The 24,816-nt window shown below is 42.2% G+C and overlaps 2 protein-coding genes across 5 annotated transcripts in view; both read left to right on the top strand.

Moving 5' to 3' along the window:
• Positions 1–7,601, top strand: part of lepr (leptin receptor) — a 56,513-nt gene extending 48,912 nt beyond the window's left edge. For all 4 annotated transcript variants that reach the window (XM_080771136.1, XM_080771135.1, XM_080771137.1 and 1 more), the window contains 5 exons: positions 1,408–1,605; positions 2,234–2,317; positions 2,808–2,901; positions 4,659–4,734; positions 4,924–7,601. In XM_080771136.1, the coding sequence (XP_080627262.1) occupies positions 1,408–1,605; positions 2,234–2,317; positions 2,808–2,901; positions 4,659–4,734; positions 4,924–5,760 (1,289 nt within the window). In that variant the 3' untranslated portion in view covers positions 5,761–7,601. The remainder of the gene's footprint in view (positions 1–1,407; positions 1,606–2,233; positions 2,318–2,807; positions 2,902–4,658; positions 4,735–4,923) is intronic.
• Positions 7,602–9,406: 1,805 nt separating this feature from the next.
• The window catches only part of ttc22 (tetratricopeptide repeat domain 22), a 50,302-nt gene continuing 34,892 nt past the window's right edge, over positions 9,407–24,816 (top strand). The window contains exons 1-2 of the mRNA XM_080769759.1: positions 9,407–9,697; positions 17,720–17,815. The gene's annotated coding sequence lies outside the window, so the exon portion shown is untranslated. The remainder of the gene's footprint in view (positions 9,698–17,719; positions 17,816–24,816) is intronic.

Here is a 24,816-nt window from a genome sequence, read left to right as displayed (position 1 = left end):
CCTGTCATTTGGCACTGAGAAACGAGAATACAACTAGATGAAATGCCCCTCGGGGCACAGGTCTCCACCAGGCCAGGTCAGGTTGTGGCCCCCTGGTGGTGCTATAATAGGCCAATGTAAAAAGGGTGGCATTTTTTCTTACGCCTTGGATGGCAATTGGATGATTTGAGGCATTTTGTTCCAAAAATGTGTTTAGCAAAAGTCCACCTGTTGGTGGCGCTATAACAGGCCAATGTGAAAAGGGGGGGATATATTCCTCAGCTTAGTAGGAAAGTCTGTGTCTGCGTTCATGATTTGAGGCTTTTTGTTCAAAACGGGCCAATCCTGCAAACTTTGAAAGCCAATCTGGAGGAGTAATATAAAAGAAATATGTTTTTCAAAAGTCTGCCTCCTGGTGGCGCTATAACAGGCCATTGGGGCAGAGGTTCATCGTTGGCATCCAGGGAGTGTGTGTGTAAAATGTGGCACCAACCAACCAGGTTAACGGTGCCGGAGATTAGCTGGTAACAGACGGACGGACGGACGCACACACACACACACACACACACACACACACACACACACACACACACACACACACACACACACACACACACACACACACACACGGACGGACGGAGTACAAAAAATACTCTCTCCCCATGCCTTCGGCCTGGTGGAGACAACTACACATTAAGGCATGACACTAATGTGTGTCTATACTGTAGGAGTTAAAAGCCCTACATTGCATTAGTACTTTCAATACTCTTTGTTGTTTTATTTGTCTTGTTCTGACCTTGAATGCGGGGGAGGGGGGGGGGGGGGGGTATTTACATGTCGGATATAATACAGCAAAATGTACATGTATGTATGTTTATTCCTTGCTGCATCAATACAAATAAAAATTAAGTGTTACCCTACATTGGAGAGCCATCCATTAGGTGAAGTAGTTTGTTTGTAGCGCTCTAATTGAAAAAGCAAGAGGGATAATCCTAATAACAGCACTACATGTGGGTACACTGCTGGGATGTTTGTTTACTGAGTTTGTCTAATTAATTTAATCATATTTTCATTAAATAGCTAATAAGAATTATAATTGAATTGGCTATTTACAAAATGTCTACAAAAAACCCAGAAGTTGTTTTTCAAAGCTGTAGATAATAAGTGCCGATCTCTACAAATTACCCCCGGTTGTAATTGCCCTTTGGTACTGTTTTGAATTTCACCGTTATATTTCAAATGCACCATGTGAGTGCCATCCATTACTGCAGGGACACCAGTAATGTTACAGTAATAGTGCATGGATCATTCTATTCACATTTTCTATACATAAGGTAGCTGTATACAGAGTATGCTCACTGTTAAGTAAAATAAAATATCTAATGCAACCTAATCTGTTCGATTATCTTCCCTCCTTGTGTTCTGCAGGCCACTGTGTGCGATTTTTCTGTGTGATGATTGTCAACAGTACCTGTGCATCTCTGTCTTGGAGCTTGATGGACAATAGCTCTGTGCCAGTAGCCATGGTGGTCCAGTGGTCAGCCCTGAGACTACCGGACACTGACAGACAGAACAGCCCAAGCTGGGTCAGACTGCCCTACACAGGCCGTACTCTGTATCTAAGGGGTAAGTGTGGCTCGTTACATACAGATGGACAGGCAAAAATGCAGCTGGGTTAGGATTGTTTTTCTTTTTTGTGTTTTTGCTTTTGTGTTTCTTTTGTCTTTTTGAGTTTTTCCTGTATTTTTGTCTAAAAAAAGAAATTTGGATGGTTGTACTTTGTACACTGTCGACAAATACAAAAATGCAGCATTAAGATAAACACTACATGCTGTAGATTCTCAATAATATTCAATCCCCAGATTCAACATTTTTACTTTTTACTTTACACATTTTGACTAAAATGTGTCCAAGCACTAATTGGAAATAACCAAATGTATGAATGGGCTTTATTTATTTATTTTTAGAATGAGTTCCATTTTGTGTCGTGTACATACAGTAGCTAATTTTCTTATTGTTGCAATGGATTTAAGCACTTTCAGTCTGGCATCCCTATTCTACAAGCTCATAACACGTCCTTGAGCTTAATTGTAGCTCAGCTACATTATAGTATATTCGGTATTTGTCACACAACAAATACTATTATGGCTTCCATGAGTCCTTCATGTTTCCAGTCAAATTGTACTTTACCGTATCCACTCACAGACAATGTTTTGAAATGATTTAAAGACAAATGTGTATTGTCATTACACAGGTGATTTCTTTGGTTCAGAAGAGTACGGTTTCACTTTACATCCAGTGTTTGCTGATGGAGAGGGGGAGCCAGTGTTCACTACGGGTAAACCTCAACAATATTGCAGCAAAGCCCTTTTTCATCCATATATTTCAAACTACTGCATAAATAATTACTGGCTAAAGTTTCCTTCTGATTCCATTTCTGGATCCTACTGTAGATAATGGCTATATTGTTTCTTGTACATTTAGAAATACATTTTCTTTTGGTTCCTCAGGTTGGTATGACTATGTTAACATCAGAGAGTGGGCTTTCTGTTGTGTTAACCACTTGATCCCTAGCATCCCTATTCTGGGAATGTCATAATAGGTGAATATTCAGCCAAAATAGCAGATTTACAAGCTCACAGCGTATCACAAGCACTGTTAGCTTGTAGATTGGCAAATTTCATCAAAGAGATTTGTTGTAGTTTTGCCACAGATCCTGGGGGACCCCGGTCAATGAAGTATATTGATATTGATTAAATGTGTGACCGAATGTGCATGTGTTGGAGTGTAGTATTCCTTCAGTAAACCGGTCTCTTTTCGTCTTGTAGCCAGCAGAGGAAACCCTGCCACCTACATGCTGCTGATGATAATCACCTTCCTCTCTGTTGTTTTGTTTGTCACTCTGATCCTCTCCCCAAACCGGTAAGAGCACATCTCACCTCACCATCAATTACACTGATTCATATTTTACAGTGGGTTTTGACATTCATTGACCCTAACGCAAACATTGCACAGCCCTAAAAAAGAAATACTGTACTGTAAGTGCACACAACAGCACACCACTAAAGTCACGCATGACTGTAAAAACTAGATTGATTGTGTTGGGCTCTACCCTCTAAAACTGTGCCTGGTTCATCTTGCTAATTCTATGATAGAAATGTTTACTAAGACTACTCTTTACTCTGATGCCATCAAGAGGTGATAAATGATGTTAATCTCTGTGGGTGGCTTATTACAATCTAATTTAGGGGACTGGACAACCTGATTATGCAACATTTGAAGTGTGGCATTTAACAGTTAACAAGGGTGTAATGACTGTTGACCTTTGCTGATAGATGACAGTGAGATAAGAGAGAAATGAGAGCAGGGCAGGGATGCCTTTATTCCGGCCCGTACGCTGTTCTGTATGAAACGTATGGTCGCCGCCAGCCCGCACAGAGTACAAAACTCTGATGCTAGCCTTCAAAGCAAACAACGGTATGGCACCCCCATATCTTGCAAGTTTGATCAGACCCTACAACCACCCCCCCCACCCCCCCTGGAAGTACCTTCCCTAAAAACAAAGGGGCAACGCTCCACACGTACCAAACGCTTCTCCCTTCTGGCTCCAAAACTATGGAATGCACTTCCCATTGCAATCAGAACTGCAGACTCACTCCCAATCTTCGGCCGTAGTCTGACAACCCACCTCTTCAGACTCCATCTTAGCCCGTAGCACTTGTCGTAGCACTTGCCCTAGCCTCGACGACTTTACAGGCGTATGCATAGGCTCAACTTATGTAACTATGATGACTATTTTTATGCATTTGATGTATTAGCAGAACTCCATGTTTTTTTCTTGCTTTATGTAAATCGCTATGGATTAAGAGCATCTGCAAAATGCCTAAATTGTTAATTGTAAATTGAACCAAATGGATGTCTGTGTAAAAGGAGCAGCTACAGAGCAGGACAGGGGTGTGATGTCTAATGTCCATGCACCTTTCTGCCTAAAAGGTTCCCTGCTTCTCTTCAATGTCTCCTCCAATGCATTTCTAGTTGCACAACCACATCGCTTGTGTGAATATGCTATTGTTTTTATACCGATGCACTGTAGTAATGTTTGTTACCCGCACCCACCTAGGCTAATTAAAATAATTTCGACCGCAATGCATCTCTTTTCACCACCCGATCCATTAAAGACAGACAATATTATTTCCAATGGAAAAATACAAAGATTTTATTTTGTATGAAAAATGGCCAAGACATGAGTCAGTCCTGACTCCTGACCTTGCAGTGGCAACAACAGATTGAAATCAATGGCCCTATGACCCTATGTGAATAGTCTTAGTCTATATAAACAATAGATGCATCTGTATTTTGTTAAATAAATGCACAGGTATTACTTCACGACAACTGAGTGGGTTGTACAACTTTAGCAAGAACTTATTTGGAAAAACTTTTATGTTCCTCTGTGAAGGAAAATGCTTCAGTAGTCTATGCCATCTGGACAAAGATACAGAACCTTGCCATGGAAAAAGGTCCGTTTTAGTATGAGTTTTGTCCCCTCAGCCATCGTTTTTGTATTTTGTATTATGTGCTATGTGTTGTTTTTTGATGTGGGTGTTTGAACAGACTGTGAAGACAGTGTTGTGGGATTTCAAAAGAGGGATACTGAGGAATCTGCTGTATTGTTCCTATAGGGTGAAGAGGTTTGTGTGGAAGGACGTACCAAACCCGAACAACTGCTCGTGGGCCAAAGACCTGGACTTCAAAAAGGTGAGACACAAAAGCAATAATAGAGAATGATGAGCTGGTGGTGTCCCCAAATATCTTAATGAATTAGGAATTGTATACCTTGGACAGAAATGAGGAAAGAAAATGCTATTTAAAATGCATATTCAAATTCATATTAGCCTTTGAGCAATGTTCATGTATTTTATTTTAAATGTAGTTCCTTTCCTTCAGGGTGACACCATTGACCACTTGTTCCCCCTCCACGACGGTGTGTCAGCCTGGCCACTGCTGCTGTCGCCCTCTGAGAATATTTCAGAAGCCGTCATTGTGGGAAAGACTGATCTCCTTGCTCCAACCACAGCCATGGCTCAAGTGGCAGCTCTCTCCCCAGCACCAAGGTTGATTTCAGGGCTTGATCAGCCCAATGAAAACGACAGGGTTGGTATCGAGATTGAAGTTTCCCTCTTAGACCCTACCGTCGACCCAGTGACCAGATTCCAGCCAACCAGCACCCGACCAGACCACCTTACTCAAACTGCAGAAAGCTCCGCCCAGTCCTCGGTCACCTATGCCACTGTGCTCCTGTGCGACCCGGAGCGAGACCAGCAGGCCACTCACCACAGCTACACGGATGGCAGCGGCAGCAGCTCCAGCGATGAGGGGAACTTCTCCGCCAACAACTCTGACATTTCTGGATCTTTCCGCGGAGGCCTGTGGGAGTTGGAGAGTTCCCGGGGCGGGGAGACGGATGACCCGCGCCTCTCCCGCTCGTATAACTCTGTGGAGGAGTTTTCCGAAGCATCGGAGCAAGAGGAGGATGAAGGGATGAGAGAGGAGAAGGACTTGTATTACCTAGGAATGGACTATCCTACAGAGGAAGAGGAGGGCGAGGAGAGTGAGAGAGAGAACGCGGAGGAGGAAGCCAAGATTGTTCTCCTTAGAAACGAAGCTTTAAGCAGAAAGGACTGCCCTGTGGAGTCAGACTCCACCGCGCTGGGGTCAGGATCAGTGGATGGCTTTACTCCATTGTACCTGCCCCAGTTCAGAGCTGCTACAGGCAAATTATAGGTCCATCATAAGAAAAACAGAAATTGTGCCATCCCAACGTATTGCCGGGCAGGTTCTCATGCTGATTCATGAGGCATAATAAAGCATAATGCAGCAGCATGTTTAATACCTCAGCCGACAATTCCAGCTATTCACTGATTGCTGCTATGGTGTCTTGAATGTAAGATAAGAGAATGGAAGAGAGGAGGATGTGCCTGCATTTTCAATTGGATTTATTTACTGAGCTTTAAATGCACAATTTTTACTCTGTGCTATAGTAGTAGGATTAGCCTACACTTTGTTTTTCAGTGGTCATCCTTAAATGAATGAACAAAGCTCTTGTCAGTCCATCTATCCATACAACTGCCCTCATGCATACTTCTCTGTGGGTTTACCAATCGATCTGAAATGGTATATGACCATTGCCCATTAACATTATGCAGAGAGTTTTAACTTTTACCACATTTAAGTTGTTCATTAGAATTTTTACCAGTCGCCGCTGCGTTCCCATAGTTCGTATGGATGGCAATGCCGTAGTTCTATGGGACCTGTAGTTGTTGTGTGGTCCCATAGCCCGGATGGACGGCAATGCGGTGGATATAATAATAAATAGATGAGGATGTGGATACTGTACATTGCCAAGGAAGTTGGGTATATTGTATAATCTCCTACATATCCCAGTAGCATTAGACTGAAATCGAGCCAAATTGGGCCTAATTCAAATGCTAAATGCTAAATGTGGATACATTCTGTACAGCTGTGTTTACCATTGACTACAGTCACTACACTACTGCTCCTCTCCAGCTTATACTGAAAATGGATTGATGCTAGACACTCATTAGACTGAATGTGAAGGAGAGTTTAAAAATCACACTTGTGTACAGTGAGAGGCGCCTGGTAATTAGAGATGTCCCGATACTCTATCGGTATCGGAACAGTATCGGTATCGGCCCTTATTTGTCATATCGGGTCACATCGGTATCGGCGAATATGCCAGTCTAACCACCGATCCGACACAGGGGTATGGGGTTGACACTATGGCAGGTAAATAAAATGTTGGGGCATGTGGAGTTTGCTTTCCAGTTGCACAATACGAAGTGCACATATGAGTAAGGAGTCTATAAACACAACCCGAGATATATAGCTAGATAGCTATAAAAACAACACAAGATCACAACACTGGTGTCGGTATTCGGTATTGGTATCGGCTAACACAAATTCCCTACTGGTAATGTTTAAACAAACATTAAAAGTACATAGACTTGGCTGCCACATGACGTCACGTTAAAAGTGCTATAAACTAACTTTAAAAGTCCATAGACTTGTCTGCCATATGAAGTGGTTTCGCTCACACTCATGTGAAGTGAGGGGTGCCTGGGTTGCTATCTACAGTATATAGCAAAAATCGGCCTCAGTCCTAAATGGGTTAAAGTGCTCTGAACAAACATTCAAAAAGTCCATGATAGACATGGCTGCCATATGATGTAATTTCAAAAGCCAGACGTTGAAGGGATAGCACGCCCTTCCAAACGTCTATAGACTGGCTGCCATTGTTTGTTTAAAGTGCTCTAAACAGCATTAAAAGTCCATAGGCCTGGCTGCCATATGAATTTGGAGGCCCTCAAAAAAAGAAGATACAAATGGAGTGAGAGAAAATCTATGATATATTGTCTTTCTCAGAGCACACATAGACTTTGAAGTTAGTGCAGCTGCAAGGATTCATTTCAGTCCCATTGGCGTGACTGACTGATTGGTATTGTGGATCATTTCACGAAGTGGGAGATGCTTTTTGAACACAAATTTACCTTTACTGTTGTGGAGGAGAACTGGTGAAAGATCAGCATTGACAAGCCAACCCCCCCCCCCCTCAAAAAAATACAGATGTCTATTTTTTTCCCCTCTTTGTGCTATACTGTAATTGAAACGTTACATATCGTGAGAAATGTGTCTATTTTTCAGTGTTTGCTATTTTCAATGGAAAACTCTAGAATGGTATTTCACAAGACTGAAGAACATTTTAAACCAGTGGAACAAAAGATGAACACGACAGTTTTGTAAAACTGGAAGAAGGGTTGATATTTACAGTATTGTTGTTATTGTATGAGATCTCGTCTATTTTTCATGGTCAAAATAAAATATTTATGGTGAATAGTTCTGGTTTATTGACAATGGAGTACATGCCACACGTTTTAAAATATTATTATGGGTTAGGGCAGTGATGGCTGCCGCCAATTTCAGCCCGTCTTAGTTTTCTCGTGGCCCTATAACACATTATATATATATATATATATATATATATATATATATATATATGGGGGGCCTAATCTAGTTGAATAGCTTAAGTTTTCATTTTAATAATGTAAAAATTCTAGAGATGCTCTGATAATCGTGGTATAAAAGTGGTATAAAAAGTCAATCAGATATAGTATAATATTATTTTGCATCTTGTGACAGGCCTAAACATTCTCCCCTTCCTCCCCACACACACAGGAACAGTTTTGACGGGTTTTGACATAATAATTTTCTATTTCACATTCACATTTCAAATGTGCCTCTATATGTACAAGGTACAGGTATCGGCCGATCATGAGAAAAACAATCGGTGATCGATGGATAATGATGTTATCTGGCTATAATAGACTAATATTAGAACACACTTCCGAAAATAGATAACTAAAATCTGTGTATGGGTCAAAATCGACCCATACATGGCAAAGGTAAAAACTATTTAAACTTGAAAACTGGTAATAAAATAAATTACCAACACAATGGAAGGGTTAAAGATGTATTAACTTGTTTGTGTGTATTTGTTTACATAGCCTACATGTTTAATTAACATATTATGTAAACAAATGTACACAAACAAGCCCTAAACATGAGCAGGACTTGTCTGCCATCTAGAGACTGCCAAGTGTCAGTACATGTAGTGTAGCAGAGCCGTAGCCAACCTGCACATTATCAGCCCTGTGATTGATTGATTGATTGAAATATGTATTAACAGTTTTCAGAATTACAGTACATTTCAAGCACGAACTCAATACAAAGACTGTTAACTGTGAGTGGACGACCCAATTAAGCCTTACACTGTGAGTGTAGGCTGTGACAGTTTCCCTTGAATGGAGGGGAGCCTTATAGTAGACTTTCATTAGTAGCCCTAATATTGCTGCCATGAACGTAAAAATGTCTTAAAAAAAGAAAGAAAAGGAATTCAAGATAGTTTGGTGTGGGGAAAGAAAAGAGACAGTTGTCTCTTTTCTTAAACACTCCTGGGACAGTTTGCAGTTGCAATTAAATATTAAATATATTAAATAAAATATATACATTTTAAAGTGAACACAGTATTATCCTACTCGTCAGTGAATGAGAGAGACATTTTTACATATGGCTGTTGTCTCACTGACAGCTGTTCGATTGTGCTGTGCTCGTTGCATATTCCTGTGTTGCCTTTGTGATGATTGGGGGATTATCTGGGATTGAATACTTCAGTCTTGACATACAACATGATGTGTGATGATGGTTTGCCGTTGTTATTATGACTGAGTTTTGAAAGTAAAGAAGAGTTGTGTTTAAACAGAGAGAGAGAGAGAGAGAGAGAGAGAGAGAGAGAGAGAGAGAGAGGTAAAGTGTCTAGTTATAGTGAGAGTGGAGGGGTTAACTCTAACAAGTACTGTACTTGTAGGCAGACAGAATAGTACAACAATAGTACAACAACAACTAATTTCAGTAATGGAGGAATGGAACACCTTTCCAGAATGGAATTTCAAGTACTGTATACTTTAGGCAGACATAGGCGAAGGGGCGAGATGACCTGTTACCAGCATGGGGTTCAACCCCATTAACGACAACTATCTACAAATCAATCCAAATCATCATGCAGGGACCCCCGCGGGACCCCCTATCTGCATGAGCTACAGGGCTTACCTACTTCCTGTGGACAGTAGAGGGAGCCAGGCTACAGGTAATCCATCCTCCACCTTTTACACCCCTTTGCTGTGCCACATAGCCTTCTGTATTGTTATTCAGATGTATTTGCATTTCACAGCGACAAGGTGACAGATGCGTGCCACTGTGGGTTAATGTATCAGAATAATCAAAGAACGGAAATGTATTCTCACTATTCTGATTAGCCTTTGTTTGCTGTCCCTGCCTCGACAGCCTGTCTTGTACCAGGGCATGATGTTGCACAGTGAATCTTCCATCAGTGTGCCAAAAGCAGAGAGGCTTGCTGCCATGCATGATGCATGTCAGGTTCAGTTCCAATATGGTGACAATGTAGAACAAGAGAGTAAAAAAGTGAGTTAAATAATTAATTGGATATTAGGAACTATAGGCTATGTTTGCGAATATAGATTAATGGTTTAGTTTAATTTGACAAGCGATCTTGAAAGTGCAGGGCATTATATTTTACAAAGGGATTATTATTTAGGCTAGCCGCAATTTGCAACTCTAGAGTTGCAAATTGCGGCTTAGGCTAGGTTCCCCACTGTATAAGCAATACAGGGTTTGAAATATAAGCAATAGCACTCACTGGGGATGTTTGACACGGTTTGATATTTGGTAGACATAACTTAGATTGGAATAAAATTGTATGTCCCAAATGGCCCTGGACATGAATTTATGTTCAATCAGCAAAGTAGCCAAGACCAGGAAGACATTATTGATGTGTCCAGTGTCATGTCTTGTCAGGGGGCCTATAGAATTCCTAGCAGCGCCCCTGGGCTTCTGTACCTGTGTTTTTGTTACTGGTCTGTAAACCAGGGGCTTAGTGGAATGTCATGAGATAAGGCAGGAAAAAATACTGCACATGTGTAAGCTATTTGGTAGTTTGCAGGTATAGTGTAGAGCTTTCAGATGTGACAAAATATCTCTTGGTGTAAAATAATATACTCTTAAATTGCACTTAAATTTATAGTGCCAGTGTGTCATTCACATTTGTACACATTAAATTACCAATATATGTTTTGGGTTTTCTTTCTGCTCTAGCTTAATTTGGAACATGATAAAATAGATTTTGTTGTATTCTTACCACCACCATGTGTAAAGTATTTGTGAAATGCAGAAATCTTTTTCGAGAACTGGATCATGTTCATTGGTAGCCCTACAAGCAGAACCCAATGCTACTGAAGGTTCTGACATTTTTTAGACCCAGAGCATGGGGTCCTATTCCACCTCCACCCTGCCACCGGGTACGCACACATAAATAAACGTAAACACCTTCGGATAAGTCAATCTGCGCTCTTTGAGGACTTTTTTTCGTGTGAGGACTTCTGAATGTGTGAACTATAAGTACCTATACATACCGCTGCGAATATCTCCTGTGTCGCGGAAGCCGTTAAGTATTTTTAATATTTGTTTGACCGATTTGGTCGCTTTGATTCTTCTCTTCCTACCTTGTTTATTGACACCTCATTGTACAGCCTATCTGGCTAGCTAGTGGCGCTATTGCTATGACAGAGCAGATCAGAGGCAGGAACGTAGCCGGCACAAGCCAACCGCACATCGGGAGGCGGTACAATAAACGGTAAATAAACAAGAAGAATCAAAGCGACCAAATCGGTCAACAAACAAAAAAATACTTAACGGCTTCCGCGACACAAGAGATATTCGCAGCGGTATGTATAGGTACTTATAGTTCACAAACCGAGGATGTTTATGTCCGCGTTCCAACATTCCCATACGAAAATATAGATACGCACAGGGACCCTACGCAAAGCGACATCCAAATTTCAGAAAAGGTTTACGGAGGGTTCCGAGAGGGGCTAGTTCATTGGTTGTGAGTTGTGACAGCCCCTGACGATTCGTGCAGATTACACGATGTGCAGATTACATAATATTGTATGTTCCTGGTTCAGATTAATAGAATCCATTTTTGACTTCCTTCCTACTATCTGCCTTTAATCTTGATTTACAGTAACTATATTTCAGTACACTCAAGGAGGTGCTCAAAATAGGACCATGTAGTGAGTGACAGCATCATGCACAATTCAGAACATTGACTCCACTGTCATTTTGTAAAATCTCCAAGTGCATGATCAAAGAATAACATAAATTGTTTGTACCATGAATCAAGTTAAGAAACAATTCTGCGTGAGGTCTTCCTCACGCTGAGGAAGACCTGTTAGGTTGAAACACGGCCATTGTTCTGTCTGTGGAGAGGTACAAAATCAGACCCATCTGAAGTGAGTACTGTACTGTACTGTACTGTACTGTACTGTACTGTACTGTACTGTACTGTACTGTACTGTACTGTACAAGCTCTCCTCCCTGGCGTGTGTGTGTGTGTGTGTGTGTGTGTGTGTGTGTGTGTGTGTGTGTGTGTGTGTGTGTGTGTTAGGCTGCACAACAGTGAGACTTGGTGGTGAAAATATGCTATTTCCGTGCTCAGACACAGCCAGGGACACACATGGCTGTCTATAGGAGTGGTTGCACCACTCAAAAAAAATGTGAAGAGGACATTTATTGTGTTCTGGCTTTTTTCTCACTCTAATGATGAAGTGTTGAGTCTCAAGGTGCATGACCGTGTTTAATCTGGACTCTGGAGTGTTGAAAAGTTATTCATTGTAGTGAAGTAAAAAGGTACTCTGAGATGTAGTGGAGCAGTATTGAGTACTGCAAAGTGCACATACTCAAGTAAAGTACAGTACTTGAGTAAATGTACTTAGTTACTTTCTACCTGGCACCATCCCTATTTGCCCTGGAACCCCCCCCCCCCCCCCCCCCCCCCACACACACACACACACACACACACACACACACACAATGAGTCAGTGCATTGCAGTCTTGGCCTGCACAAATATTTCCACAGAAGGCGTCCACGCCTCCCAGGAAATAGCTCTTAGATACTGCAATAATCACAAAAACTAACTTGGGAATCTTATCTGATTTATCTTTGAGTCAAGTGCAGTTCATCTGGAGGTGATTAAATGCCTCTGACCTGCAGGAAGAAGCGGAAAAGCAGGCATCAGGAGAAACAAGACATGGTGGAAACGATATGAAGGCTGACCACTTAAACCCGGCTCTATTCTTAGTGAAATGGACCCGAGTTGCAACTGTACTTTTGTTGAATAGTTTTCTTTAAAGATGGAGTGCCACAATTTTTGTATTTTTCCAGTTTTGCATGTGTCTATGAGGTGACAGTACTTCGTTAGACACCCTGGAGTCGTTTTTATGTGCAATGGTGTATTAACTTTGTATTTATGTTATATTATATACTATATTATTATAATTATTATATATTGTTATATTTTACACAATCCCAACTGGACAGTAGGACAAAGACGTTTTAATGAAAAACAGTGGATTAAGAACCTCAACACGGATTCTCCTGGAGGCTTAAACATGCCTAAAATCAGATCTTGAATACAACAAAACTTAAACTCAGGATTAAACTGGAGTAAATCTAAAAGTGATTGGATCAGACTTCCTTCGGATACATGGCGAATGCATTCATTCCTTGCATTGTGCCTACACATGTTGCGACCTTCGGTTGCAACATGTGTAGGCACAGTGCACTGAAGTCTTTCTGTGCCCTCCCCCTTTATCATACAACTACAGCAGTGGGTGTGGCTTCAGTTCAGGTTGATCACCACCCATCACCACCCACCAGGCATACTTAATGAACTGGTGGGCGTGTCCACATAAAAGTATGATTTTAACAAATACTGTACACTTTTTGGAAAACGTTCTTCCCCCTTATATTGTAATAATACCTGATTATCATGTTTTAGGGTGGAAAAAAATGGTGGCACTCCATCTTTAACACCAAATCTTGCCGTGTGAGCTTAGAAATAGGCTATTTCTGGCAAATGTTCCCCCAGAATGTTTGTATGTTCTTTAATATACCCCTTGTTATGGTGTAGTTCAGACTAATTGCCGCTCCAGCTGATAAAATGCTATAAAATGCTCCCAGTAAACGTCATACTGGGCTGTTGGTAGGAAAGAGGGACATTCACCATGTCACCTGTTTTGGAACGTGTCTTTTGTTTAAAAGTTTCTGTAGTGAATGAACTTTTTTTTTTTTTGTAAACTTTTTTTTTAACATTTTCTTCCGTTATTACATTTCGAAGTACATTGCATTACATGTATGTAAGTAAACACACAAAACACACAAACATATACGACCCCTCCCCCCTAGGCTAAAACAAAAAGAACAAAACAAAAACAAAAAAAAGTGGTGGGACAAAGCAGTGGACAATCATAGATCAAAAAATAAATAAATAAGAGTCAAGACAGGAACATAGTCGGGCACAGTCGGACACAGTACGGATTACAGTTCACTGAAATGAAAAGTCCTCAACAAACTCCACAAAGGCACTCCAAGCTAGGACAAAGTTTTTTTGGGCTCTGTCCACTCTATACCTGAGTTTTTCCAGAGGCAGGAATGATAGAACTTCTTTCAGCCATTGTTGAAAGGAAGGCGCCTTATCGGACTTCCAATTAAGGAGGATTGGTAAATGAACATAACTTTTGGTTGCACCATATGTCCATACTCCATACCATGCCTCTGTACTGATTTCCAGCTGCTAATTGTTAAAGGGGGAGTGTCAAAGCCCGAGATTAACATTGCTGATAAGGTACATCACGTGGTCTGAATGAAAACAGTTTCAAACGACACGTGACTATATCTCAGGCTCTGACGTGACCTAGCATCTAGCCGAGCTGAGTGGCTAGCGCAGTAAAGGCTAGTGGTTTTGAGGTAACCTTTTGCGTCATACTAGGTGAAAATATCATTAAAAAATTATTTTATTGCTTTTATTTATTCCTTACAATGACATTGAGTTGACGTGGAAGTTTTAGCGTAAACTGTTGCATAATCGCAATTTCGCACTCGGACTTCCAGAGAGCTGGGATGCAGCCCCGCTCACGACCGTTTGTCCCCTCTCACCGCCGGGGCACAGAGAGCTGGGATGCAGCCCCTCTCACCGCCGGGGCACAGAGCCTATTCTGTTCATGCAGGCTGCGCAGTGCCTCTCTGCCCCGCATTGAACTGGGCATGTGTGTACATACACACACACACACACAACATTGTTTCTTCATGTGAAATGTTTGTTTATGCATAATGAATTCATGAGTGAAAAACATTGTATGGGTCAGACCCGAATAGTTCTGATGATCCTCATGGGGGCTATCCGCAGCCCCGCCTCCCCCCCCCCCAGCGGTGAAAAAAAAGAAGTTGATGTTTTCTCGCGTTTACGTGAAGCTAGCGGAAAGGCATTTACGTGGATTTCATGTGTCCCGACCTAGACCTAGAATGCCTGTGATCATTTAATTGTACTTCGTACTAGTCTATATATATGATATATAAATGCCGAGTGCACTTGCATGCCTATGCATGCATTCTAGAGGCAAGTCCCATAAGGAAACTGCCCCTGCAAGCGACACCTTTTTATTTATTTATTAGGATATTTCTATAGCATGCGCGATTGCGCTGCTCACTTGACAGCCTTCTCTAGGCTACTCGCAGTGCAACGCGTTGTGAGCTTGTAGATCGGCTCCCGTGGACTCGCGGTGCATGTTAAAAAACAAACTCACAATTATAATAAGAACATTATAGGCCTACACTTATCTGCATTCTGCACTGTACGAATCCAACGTTGTTTAGTGTTGTTTAGTGAGTCAGTTCTCTGACTGTCGGTGTGTGTGTGTGTGTGTGTGTGTGAGAGAGAGAGAGAGAGAGAGAGAGAGAGAGGGGGGGGGGGTCTCGCCCCCCCCATATCGGTGTGTGTGAGAGAGAGATAGAGAGTGTGTGTGTGTGTGTGTGTGTGTGTGTGTGTGTGTGGAGGGGTATAATATTTGATATACATAAAATGATCACCCATACAAGTTGATCATTATAGCCTAAATAACGCTATGTCAAGTTTCATCATACTTCTGGTGGCTATTTGGAGAGCTCCAAGTTGTGCACGGAGAGAGAGAGAGAGAGAGAGAGAGAGAGAGAGAGAGAGACCGCCCCCCCATATCGGTGTGTGTGTGTGAGAGAGAGAGAGAGAGAGAGAGAGAGAGAGAGAGAGTGTGTGTGTGTGTGTGTGTGTGTGTGTGTGTGTGTGTGTGTGTGTGTGTGAGAGAGAGGGGCGGACACAGGTTAGGCCGGCCGCTAGAGTAGTCACAGGCAGTGTACTGGTAACGTTACGTGAAGCTCCAGGGCTCCGTGAGCCCTGTTCAGCATTTAGCCGGCTGAGGGCGTGTCAGCGGGGGGAGACAGATAGACAAGATAGGTACGATGGAGCCCGTCGCGCGGAATTGCGATTATGCAACAGTTTTCCCTAAAACTTGGACGTCAACTCGGTGTCATTCTGGCGAGTTTTTTGTAGCAAAAAAGTAATTTTTCCACCAAACTTTTACCCAGCTATGAGGCTGAAGGTGGCCTCAAAACCACTAGCATGAGTTGATAGCCACCAGGAACGCTAACTCGCAGAGCCCAGAGCCGCTCTGACATTTAGACCAGATACAAGATCAATTTTATTGGTCAAATTGAGCTGGCCCGTAAGTACGTCACAATCTAGATGCTAGCGTTAATAGCCTTAAAGCGGGGATGTCACGCCCCTCGGGAAGCTATTAAGGCTATTAGCGCTAGCATCTAGATTGTGACGTAAAGTCGGGCCAGCTCAATTTGACCAATGAAATTGATCTTGTATCTGGTCTAAATGTCAGAGCGGCTCTGGGCTCTGCGAGTTAGCGTTCCTGGTGGCTATCAACTCATGCTAGTGGTTTTGAGGCCACCTTCAGCCTCATAGCTGGGTAAAAGTTTGGTGGAAAAATTACTTTTTTGCTACAAAAAACTCGCCAGAATGACACCGAGTTGACGTCCAAGTTTTAGGGAAAACTGTTGCATAATCGCAATTCCGCGCGACGGGTTCCATCGTACCCATCTTGTCTATCTGTCTCCCCCCCGCTGACACGCCCTCAGCCGGCTAAGTGCTGAACAGGGCTCACGGAGCCCTGGAGCTTCACGTAACCACTGCCTGTGACTACTCCACCTCTCTCTCTCTCTCTCTCTCTCTCTCTCACACACACACACACACACACACACACACACACACACACACACACGCTCGCTCTCTCTCTCTCTCTCTCTCTCTCTCTCTCTCACACACACACACACACACACACACACACACACCGATATAGGGGCGGTCTCTCTCTCTCTCGCACACACGGGGGACTTCGCAGCCGGTGTGTGGTGGGCTTCAGACGGACTAGTCACGCGAAATTGCGATTATGCAACAGCTCAGTTCAGTTCAGTGCAACAACTCAATGTCATTGTAAGGAAGATTTCCGAGCAATAAAATAATTTTTTTGATTACACTTTCACTTAGTATGACGCAAAAGGTTACCTCAAAACCACTAGCCTTTGTGCGCTAGCCACTCAGCTCGGCTAGATGCTAGGTCACGTCAGAGCCTGAGATATAGTCACGTGTCGTTTGAAACTGTTTTCATTCAGACCACGTGATGTACCTTATCAGCAATGTTAATCTCGGGCTGTGACACTCTCCCTTTAATAGCTTCCCGAGGGGCGTGTCATCCCCGCTTTAAGTGTTCAATGCTAACTTTAAACCTGCCTAGCTGATTAGTAGTAGTAAAAATCCCAGTCCTGTTACAAAAAAATCACACGTGTGTGAAGTGAGTTGTGCAACTCCGTGTGGGGGTCCCCGGAAGTTCCAGACAAACAGGACCACGGCCAGGGTGCCGGGCCAAATCCGGCGAGCCGCCCCACATCCGAAACTGTTGTGAAATTACAGAGTTACCTTGTGGGGGTCCCTCTACCGTACCCTCTACTGTACTGTATTGTCACTGTACTGTACTGGCACACCCGAAATTATGTGTGTGTGTGTTAGGTTGCGCACAGGTGGTGAAAAACAGCCATGGTGTTTTCATGCTCATACCCAGCCACCCAGCCAGCTACCCAGCCACACACATAGCTCCGTAAGGGAATTGTGAGATCACCAGTTTAATTTATTTCCGGCAATCTCTCTCTCTCTAGGTCGTCCTCAGACGAGCCCTCCATCGTCGCTTCGAGTCATCCCGGTTCTCCATACACCTGGCCAGCTCATTGGTGCTTTGCGCTCCTGCGTCGTTCGTGAGTACATCCACATATGTTAATGTGGGACATCCTCGTGATTGGTGCCTGTGTGTTGGTTCCCACAGCACTAGTTTGCTGTCTGGCAACTCTTGGTTTCTTTTGCAGTGTCCTGCTAGTCTCATTCTCCTGGCTGCTATTTAAGGTCTGTCCAGGTCTGTCAGGACTACTGTGGGGTGTCGTCTCAACCTCCTTAGGTCTAACGGTGTTAGAGTAAGGCCAAGATCCTGCTCTTGTCCATTGATAGCCTTCCTTAATGCGTAGTCCATGACTATGACGAAGAGGAAGGGGAAGGGTGTCCCCTTGCAGTACCCCAGCCAAGATGGCAATCCTATCCAAAGTATTCCCAAACACAAACAAGCACAGTCTCTTGCATTATATCACGATAAAGTATCTAAATCAGAACTGTTTGAGTGCTAACACTAGTGGAGCTTAAAATAAATGGATGTCGGATCAGAACCAAAATTAGAAGGAAATAGTGATGTATACATGTATTCTTGCTAGTGGCAAAAATTCAGTGTCTATATGCATTTGAAGTCTTATCATGGACATAGTGAGGAATTCATCAGGAAAAGCAAGTCATCTGTTAAATTGACAGGAACGACATATCCTACTTTAAGTAATGCATGTCACTCAGGGTGCATGTCACATGTGTGTACATGCATGGGCTGTCATCACTGGGAATCAGGAAAACGCTTTAGCAGCATGACATTCTAAATCCCACATTGATCGCGAGGCATTAACTTAAACAGCAATTGTGAGGAGCTTTAGCTACTGGCATTTATTCTTTGAGGTTCCCTTCATCTGGGGCAAAGGTCTGAATGTGGTAAGTTCACTCCAAAACCCCATGTCCACAAAGGAAATGAGAAAATCTGCCCTTTGTCGGTTTGGATCTACTAACAAGCAGTTTTGGATGTGCTCTCTCTTCAGTCCCTGTAAACAGGGGTTAAAAAAACCCGTCCATTATGGTTGCCAGGCACCGCAGTTCAGATAGTGGGATAGATTTAGGTTCAGTGGGGAACGAAAAGCTTTTCTCCCTCCCTCTAATCTGTAATTGTAGCTACACATCAGCACTGGATGTGGGGATATTGATGGTACTGTAGCAAGTCGTGGAGAGACAGAGAAGAGTCAACTGGGGAGCACAGAGTTCAGTAGGACATGGAGCTAAAGGAGACAATATTATGCTCCCCTGCTGCAGGCACTGACAGAGGTTCTGTCCTCACCCCCAAAGCGTCATATTTCACCAAGGTCAGGTGTCTTTCACATCAGCAGATTGGAGGGACACACACTTTACACTGTCACCCCATCACAAGTATATGAACAACTACTATATGTGATACGTGTTATAAGGGGGAGGCGTCATTAGGCGTCCTGTGGCACTGAGTGAGTTTGAATCACTTAAAGCTGCACTCATTCCAACCCAGGTCCCCTTTGCAAGTACTCACATTTTTACCTTTGATAGAGCTTCACTGGCTGCTCACGGGAGAAGCTGCATTTTAACCTAGGCAATAGAACTTGTCAACCAATAGTGGTCTCTGGTCAAACCCTACCATACCAGTGGTTGGTCATATCCTACCACAGTGGCCATATATGCCCTGAGCTGGGAGACCAATTGCAAAAATAGAGCACAAATGTATCGCAATGTGACACATTGTGAGCTTGTAGGTTGATTTTGTAGTTCTATAATGACATGCCCAAATTAGTAATTCCAGGTTGAAAGTATATAGACATTATGACATTAGTATATATGAGAATATGTTTTGTGTGGATGTTGAGGTGTGTTTTGATTGATTGAGTACTGTATCAGACAGAAATGCATACAGAACGGGTATAGCCATACACTTGAGCTAAAAGGATAACCCCAAAAAGCATGTACTCAATTAATGTATAAAGATGTATTCAATTAATCAACATAGCATAAGGATGACATGGATAAAGATCATGGTTCTTCAAGAATGATTGGATAGGCTATCTTTTCTTTCTTTTCTTCTATTTTTGTATGGTTTCAAATTAATAAACTACATCATTTGAATGCACCCTCTATCTTTCAGATTTGTGTACATTTACAGTAAGCTAATTCATCAATACAGTATGTTTCTTATCCAACATAATTATTTATAACCCAAAAACAATCTATTGTTTGTGTGGAAAAGGCCATTAGCCCAATTATTTCTGTGGTGAAAACGATTAGTCTACTTGCTCGTTGGGTGAAAACGTGAGATACACATGCCATGCACTCAGAGTCTTTGAATAATGACCAGAGGGAAGCCTGTTTGTTGAGGTTGCATGTTGTAAATGGGTCGGATGAGCAGAATTCCTTTGGATCTGTCAGAATGTGTGTCACAAAGTGTGTTTGTCTCTGGCTAATAGGGTGAAAGAGGTGCTGCTGAATGCCTCTATTCACTCTGACAATCAATTGTGGTCTAATTCAGTGGTTCTCAAAGTAGGGTCCTGGGACCCCCAGGGATCCTTGGGGGAGTTCCCGGAGGCCCCCAGCAAAACGAGTAACGGTCTGACCACTTTATCTCTATTTTAGCTTTTGGCTATTATAAGCTAGAACAATTGTAGAAAAACTGTGAATAGTTTTGAAGATTTTTAACACAAATCTTCTCTTATGGGGGGCCCTGGCACACAATAGTATTACATGGGGGTCCACAACTAAATACATATCAATTTGGGCGTCCTTGATATGAAAATGTTTGATAAACACGGGCATAACTGATTCAAGACCAACTTTCTGATCATATAATTCCCTGCAAAACAAAATACATCAGAGCTTGTTCTAAACCATAGAACCACTAAATAATTAATAATAACAACAACAACAACAACAACAACAAGAATCTGTGTATACTTGTTTTATTTGTGTATACTTCAGTTCTTGTGTATTTTCAAGTAATAACACAGGTACAGGTGTGTTTAAAGGGGATTTTCGCTCAATTTAAGAAGGGGAAAGCATAGCTTAGTGTAGCCATAGGTCTGCATTTGTGGAATGTGGTAATGTATCTGAGTGAGAGAGAGAGACAGAGACACAGAGAGAGAGAGAGAGAGAGAGAGAGCAACAGATATAATGCAATGCATGCCTCTGTTCATGAGTTCCAAACATGTGTTCATGAGTGTACTGTACCTGACTGTACCTACACGCCGTGCAGCAGGTCAGGGGGCATCTCTTTATGGTGTGTCTCACTTCTCACTCTGTAAATACATTACTGGCACACTCCAGCATCACACTGGAGATCTGTACAGTGAAGTCATAGCAGTCCTACGGTAGGACTTTCTTTTAGCATTTCACCCCATAACTCTGTTGCATGCCGATTACCACCACATCTGCTCATAATAGCTTTTTACCAGCTGCTATGCAATAGCTAGCTGAGACTATCATCGATGTGCAAGCTAGTCCTCTAGACTAGTGGTCTAGTCCAGCTGGTTTTCTCATTGGTTGACGTTGCTGTGCTAGTCCAGTTGACTTTCTCATTGGTTAAACCGCGATGCGCTGTGTGTGTGTGTGTGTGTGTGTGTGTGTGTGTGTGTGTGTGTGTGTGTGGGGGGGTGTGTGTACACAGCAAATATTTCCGGGCAGTGTATGAATGTGGTGTTTTTTTTTAATCTATAAAAATATTGATACACATCGTCCCAATATTAGGCCCAATATTAAATTATTTAACACAATATTTAATATTTTTTTTTATATATTATAACAACTATTGCACTAAATACTGTATGTCATTGTTATGTTTCTTTCTCTCTCTCTCTCTCTCTCTCTCTCCCTCTCTCTGCATGCGTGCTCGTGCACACACACACGCACCCAGTTACGCTAACACAAAACATATGGTCTCATGCTGAACCGTGCCATGGGATTGCTTTACCACAAAATGACTGTGTAGCCATTGAAGATTCAACAACAACTCCAATCCAAGGCGTGACCTCGACTAACCTTGACCTACGTTAGGATGTATACTGACTCGGTGGGAACTCTGCAGCCTAGTTCTTCTTCCTCTTTGTCCCTCAGAGTCCCAAACAGCTAGGGACCCCCACAGTATAAAAACACTCCACAGTGGCAACTACACACATTCCAATGGTCTGGGAATTTTCAAGCAAATTGTCAGAGGACCAGAACAGTATGAGATGTTGTTGGTAATAATGGGACACTAGACAGATAGAGATAGACTGATTAACGTGTCAGTACAAACGTATAGTCTCTCGAGACACTGTTGACATTTTTTAAGGAAAAGAGGGCGCTGTTTTTCCTTTATGTTTTGATGATGGGTTCTCAGCTTGGTACAAACGTAAAACTAAAACTATAAATTATGTTCCTATGGTGTGTGTGTGTGTGTGTGTGTGTGTGTGTGTGTGTGTGTGTGTGTGTGTGTGTGTGTGTGTGTGTGTGTGTGTGTGTGTGTGTGTGTGTGTGTGTGTGTGTGTGTGTGTGTGTGTGTGTGTGTGTGTGTGTGTGTGTGTGTGCGTGCATGTGCGTGTGCGTGCTATCTTCACAAGCATTCAACACAGCCATGAAACAGAAGCTATAGCCTGCTGCCAGGGGGCGTGGGACAAGAAGGAACCTTAACCTAGAAAGGGTGAAAGGTTTAGCAGGATGTTCCAGTCCTCACTACCTAATAGATGGAAAACAACAAAGTACATTTACACAAGCACTGTAATTGAGTACAATTATTCCATACTTTTTATAGTTCATATTTCTACTCGTCTAGTTGAGGAAAACTTTCTTCAAGTATTTGGTTATTATATGATTTACGTAGATTGTTATGACTAAATATACTGTGTGTAAATTAACTGATAAATGATGATGTTTTTAAGCCAACCAACAGCACATAAAGTAATGTTGATGAACACATTAATGGAATCATTTTTACAATCAAATAATATGATATGTGAAATGAGCCATATTTTAATTCCAATAGTATTTGATGCTAATACTTTTGTACTTTTTAATACAGGGCTTTGACTTGTAATGTAGCAAAGTATTTATTTATTGTGGCATTTCTACTTTTACTTACTGTAGGTAAAACACCCGAGTACTTCTTCCACCACTACTACGTCATTTGTATATAGTTTACTGGCTGTACATCAACTTAATATCCAATGCCTTTGATTCTGATCAACTGTGTAGCTACTGCCGTCCTTGAAAAGCTCTAGTAATGCACATGCTTTGGAGACGTGTCAACGTCATAAAAAACTCTTGGCTTGAGATGTTTTCATGGTAAGCAGGCCCCGGCGTGTGGTTTCCTCTCCTCTAGGCCGAGCGAGGGGGAGCCTGCTGTGATTTTCACCCCAGACTTGGAGAGCTCGACCCGTTTTAAAAGTTTGTTGTCCTGATATTGAGGCGCACTTGAGGGGATTAACGGTATAGTGTGCGGTTGGTCTCTGTGGTTCATTATATAAACCATTATCCTTAACCTGAATAGATGTTTGACAGGAAGCACACAAGCAGTCATTCTCTCTGATTCTGGCTTGTAATGAATGCATAGCTTTATAATAATAATAATAATGAATTGCATTTTTATAGCGCTTTTCCAAGTGCTCAAAGCGCTTTACAATGGTTCATTCATTCATACATTGGATTGCATTTTATAACTTAATGGGAGAAGTAAGTCAGATCGCTTCCTCTCAGATTTGAACTTTTAAAAGCTGCACCCTTTCATGTCCTGCCTGGGATTCAAAACCACTCTATCACTTTCAATCACTGTTCCAGGATATCTGGGAAGATATTGCGCTTTGAGCTTCAGGTATAGTAGAGAGACCACCTAGAAATACCACCACTGCTATTTGATATACTGTATTGTATTAACAAGATTAAAAACACGTTTTATTCATTCAAATCAGTTCCAGATTGCAACTTTAAGTTCCCTCTGGAGATTTCTGAAGCTGTTTGTCAAACTCTCCACACAAAGTCATCTGCTACTGATTTATGTTAATGAGCCAACATTTTAGGGTGATTTTTGAAACTTCATATCCTCCCAGACCCTCCTGTTTGTTGTCTCTGCAAGACCCCCCCATGCACCCCGTGGATGTTGTTGTCCTTCCTGCTGTTTCACTGCTCTGTTTACTGCCTACCCTGCCTTCCTCGTACGCCTTTTACACTCTTACTACCAGGTGTAGGGAATCAGGTAAAGGAATATAAAAGAATGAAGAACTGAGCTCTGGCAAAATAGGGATTGTAAATCCAAAAGTTATCTTAGAATTCTGTAAAATCATGTATAGCCCAGCAGTTCTCAACCTTTTCTGGATCAGGGCAGACATGAAAATCTCGAATTGTTCGCAGCCCACGCATCTGACCATTTAACATGGCAGCCGTTTTAAGTGGTCAGATGGGTTAATTATTTGGGGTCCCACATATACACATGGCCCACCAGTGGGCCCCGGCCCACAGGTTGGGAATTACTTATAATTAGCTCAAAATGTACTCATGTAGTGTTTTTCTTAATTAAAATTATACTCCATCACACAAGGGTGTCGTTTAACAAAAATAACTGATCTACAAGCAGACGCATCACGGTACGTCTTTGTAGATTATTTGGCAAGCGATACCATTTGAAGATCTGCGTAGTGCGCACCAGCAGTGGAACCTATAATGACTTCTCGTGCAGGCGCTGCAGTTACAGTAAGGCTATGCTGACACAGGCAGCAGCACAATCCGCAAACACTTATCCAGCTCAATTAGTAAAGCTATGCACTTCGACACAAAACCACTGTCTCCCAGACACCGACAACCAATGCATGTGACACTCAGACCAGACTGCATCAAGCACTGCACTCAACAAGCACACGCATCTTAGAAAAGCTTTTGTTTTGTTTCTACCATGGGGGAAATCACTGCTGGGCAGAATTTCATTTTACACCATTAATTTCACCACTCTATTTTGAGCATGAGTATTATTATGACAACAGCAGATCTATTTAGCCTCGGTACCCAGGCTTTAATTTTCTTTCGCATTCGGCTCAAAAAGAAAAGCCTGGGGAAACCCATTGGAAAATGTGGCCTAGGA

This window comes from Protomyctophum bolini, assembly GCF_963924005.1.
Source record: "Protomyctophum bolini genome assembly, chromosome: 8".
In the NCBI taxonomy this organism is placed as follows: Eukaryota; Metazoa; Chordata; class Actinopteri; order Myctophiformes; family Myctophidae; genus Protomyctophum; species Protomyctophum bolini.
Note: the sequence above shows the minus strand (reverse complement) of the source record. Positions and strands in the feature narration are given on the sequence as shown.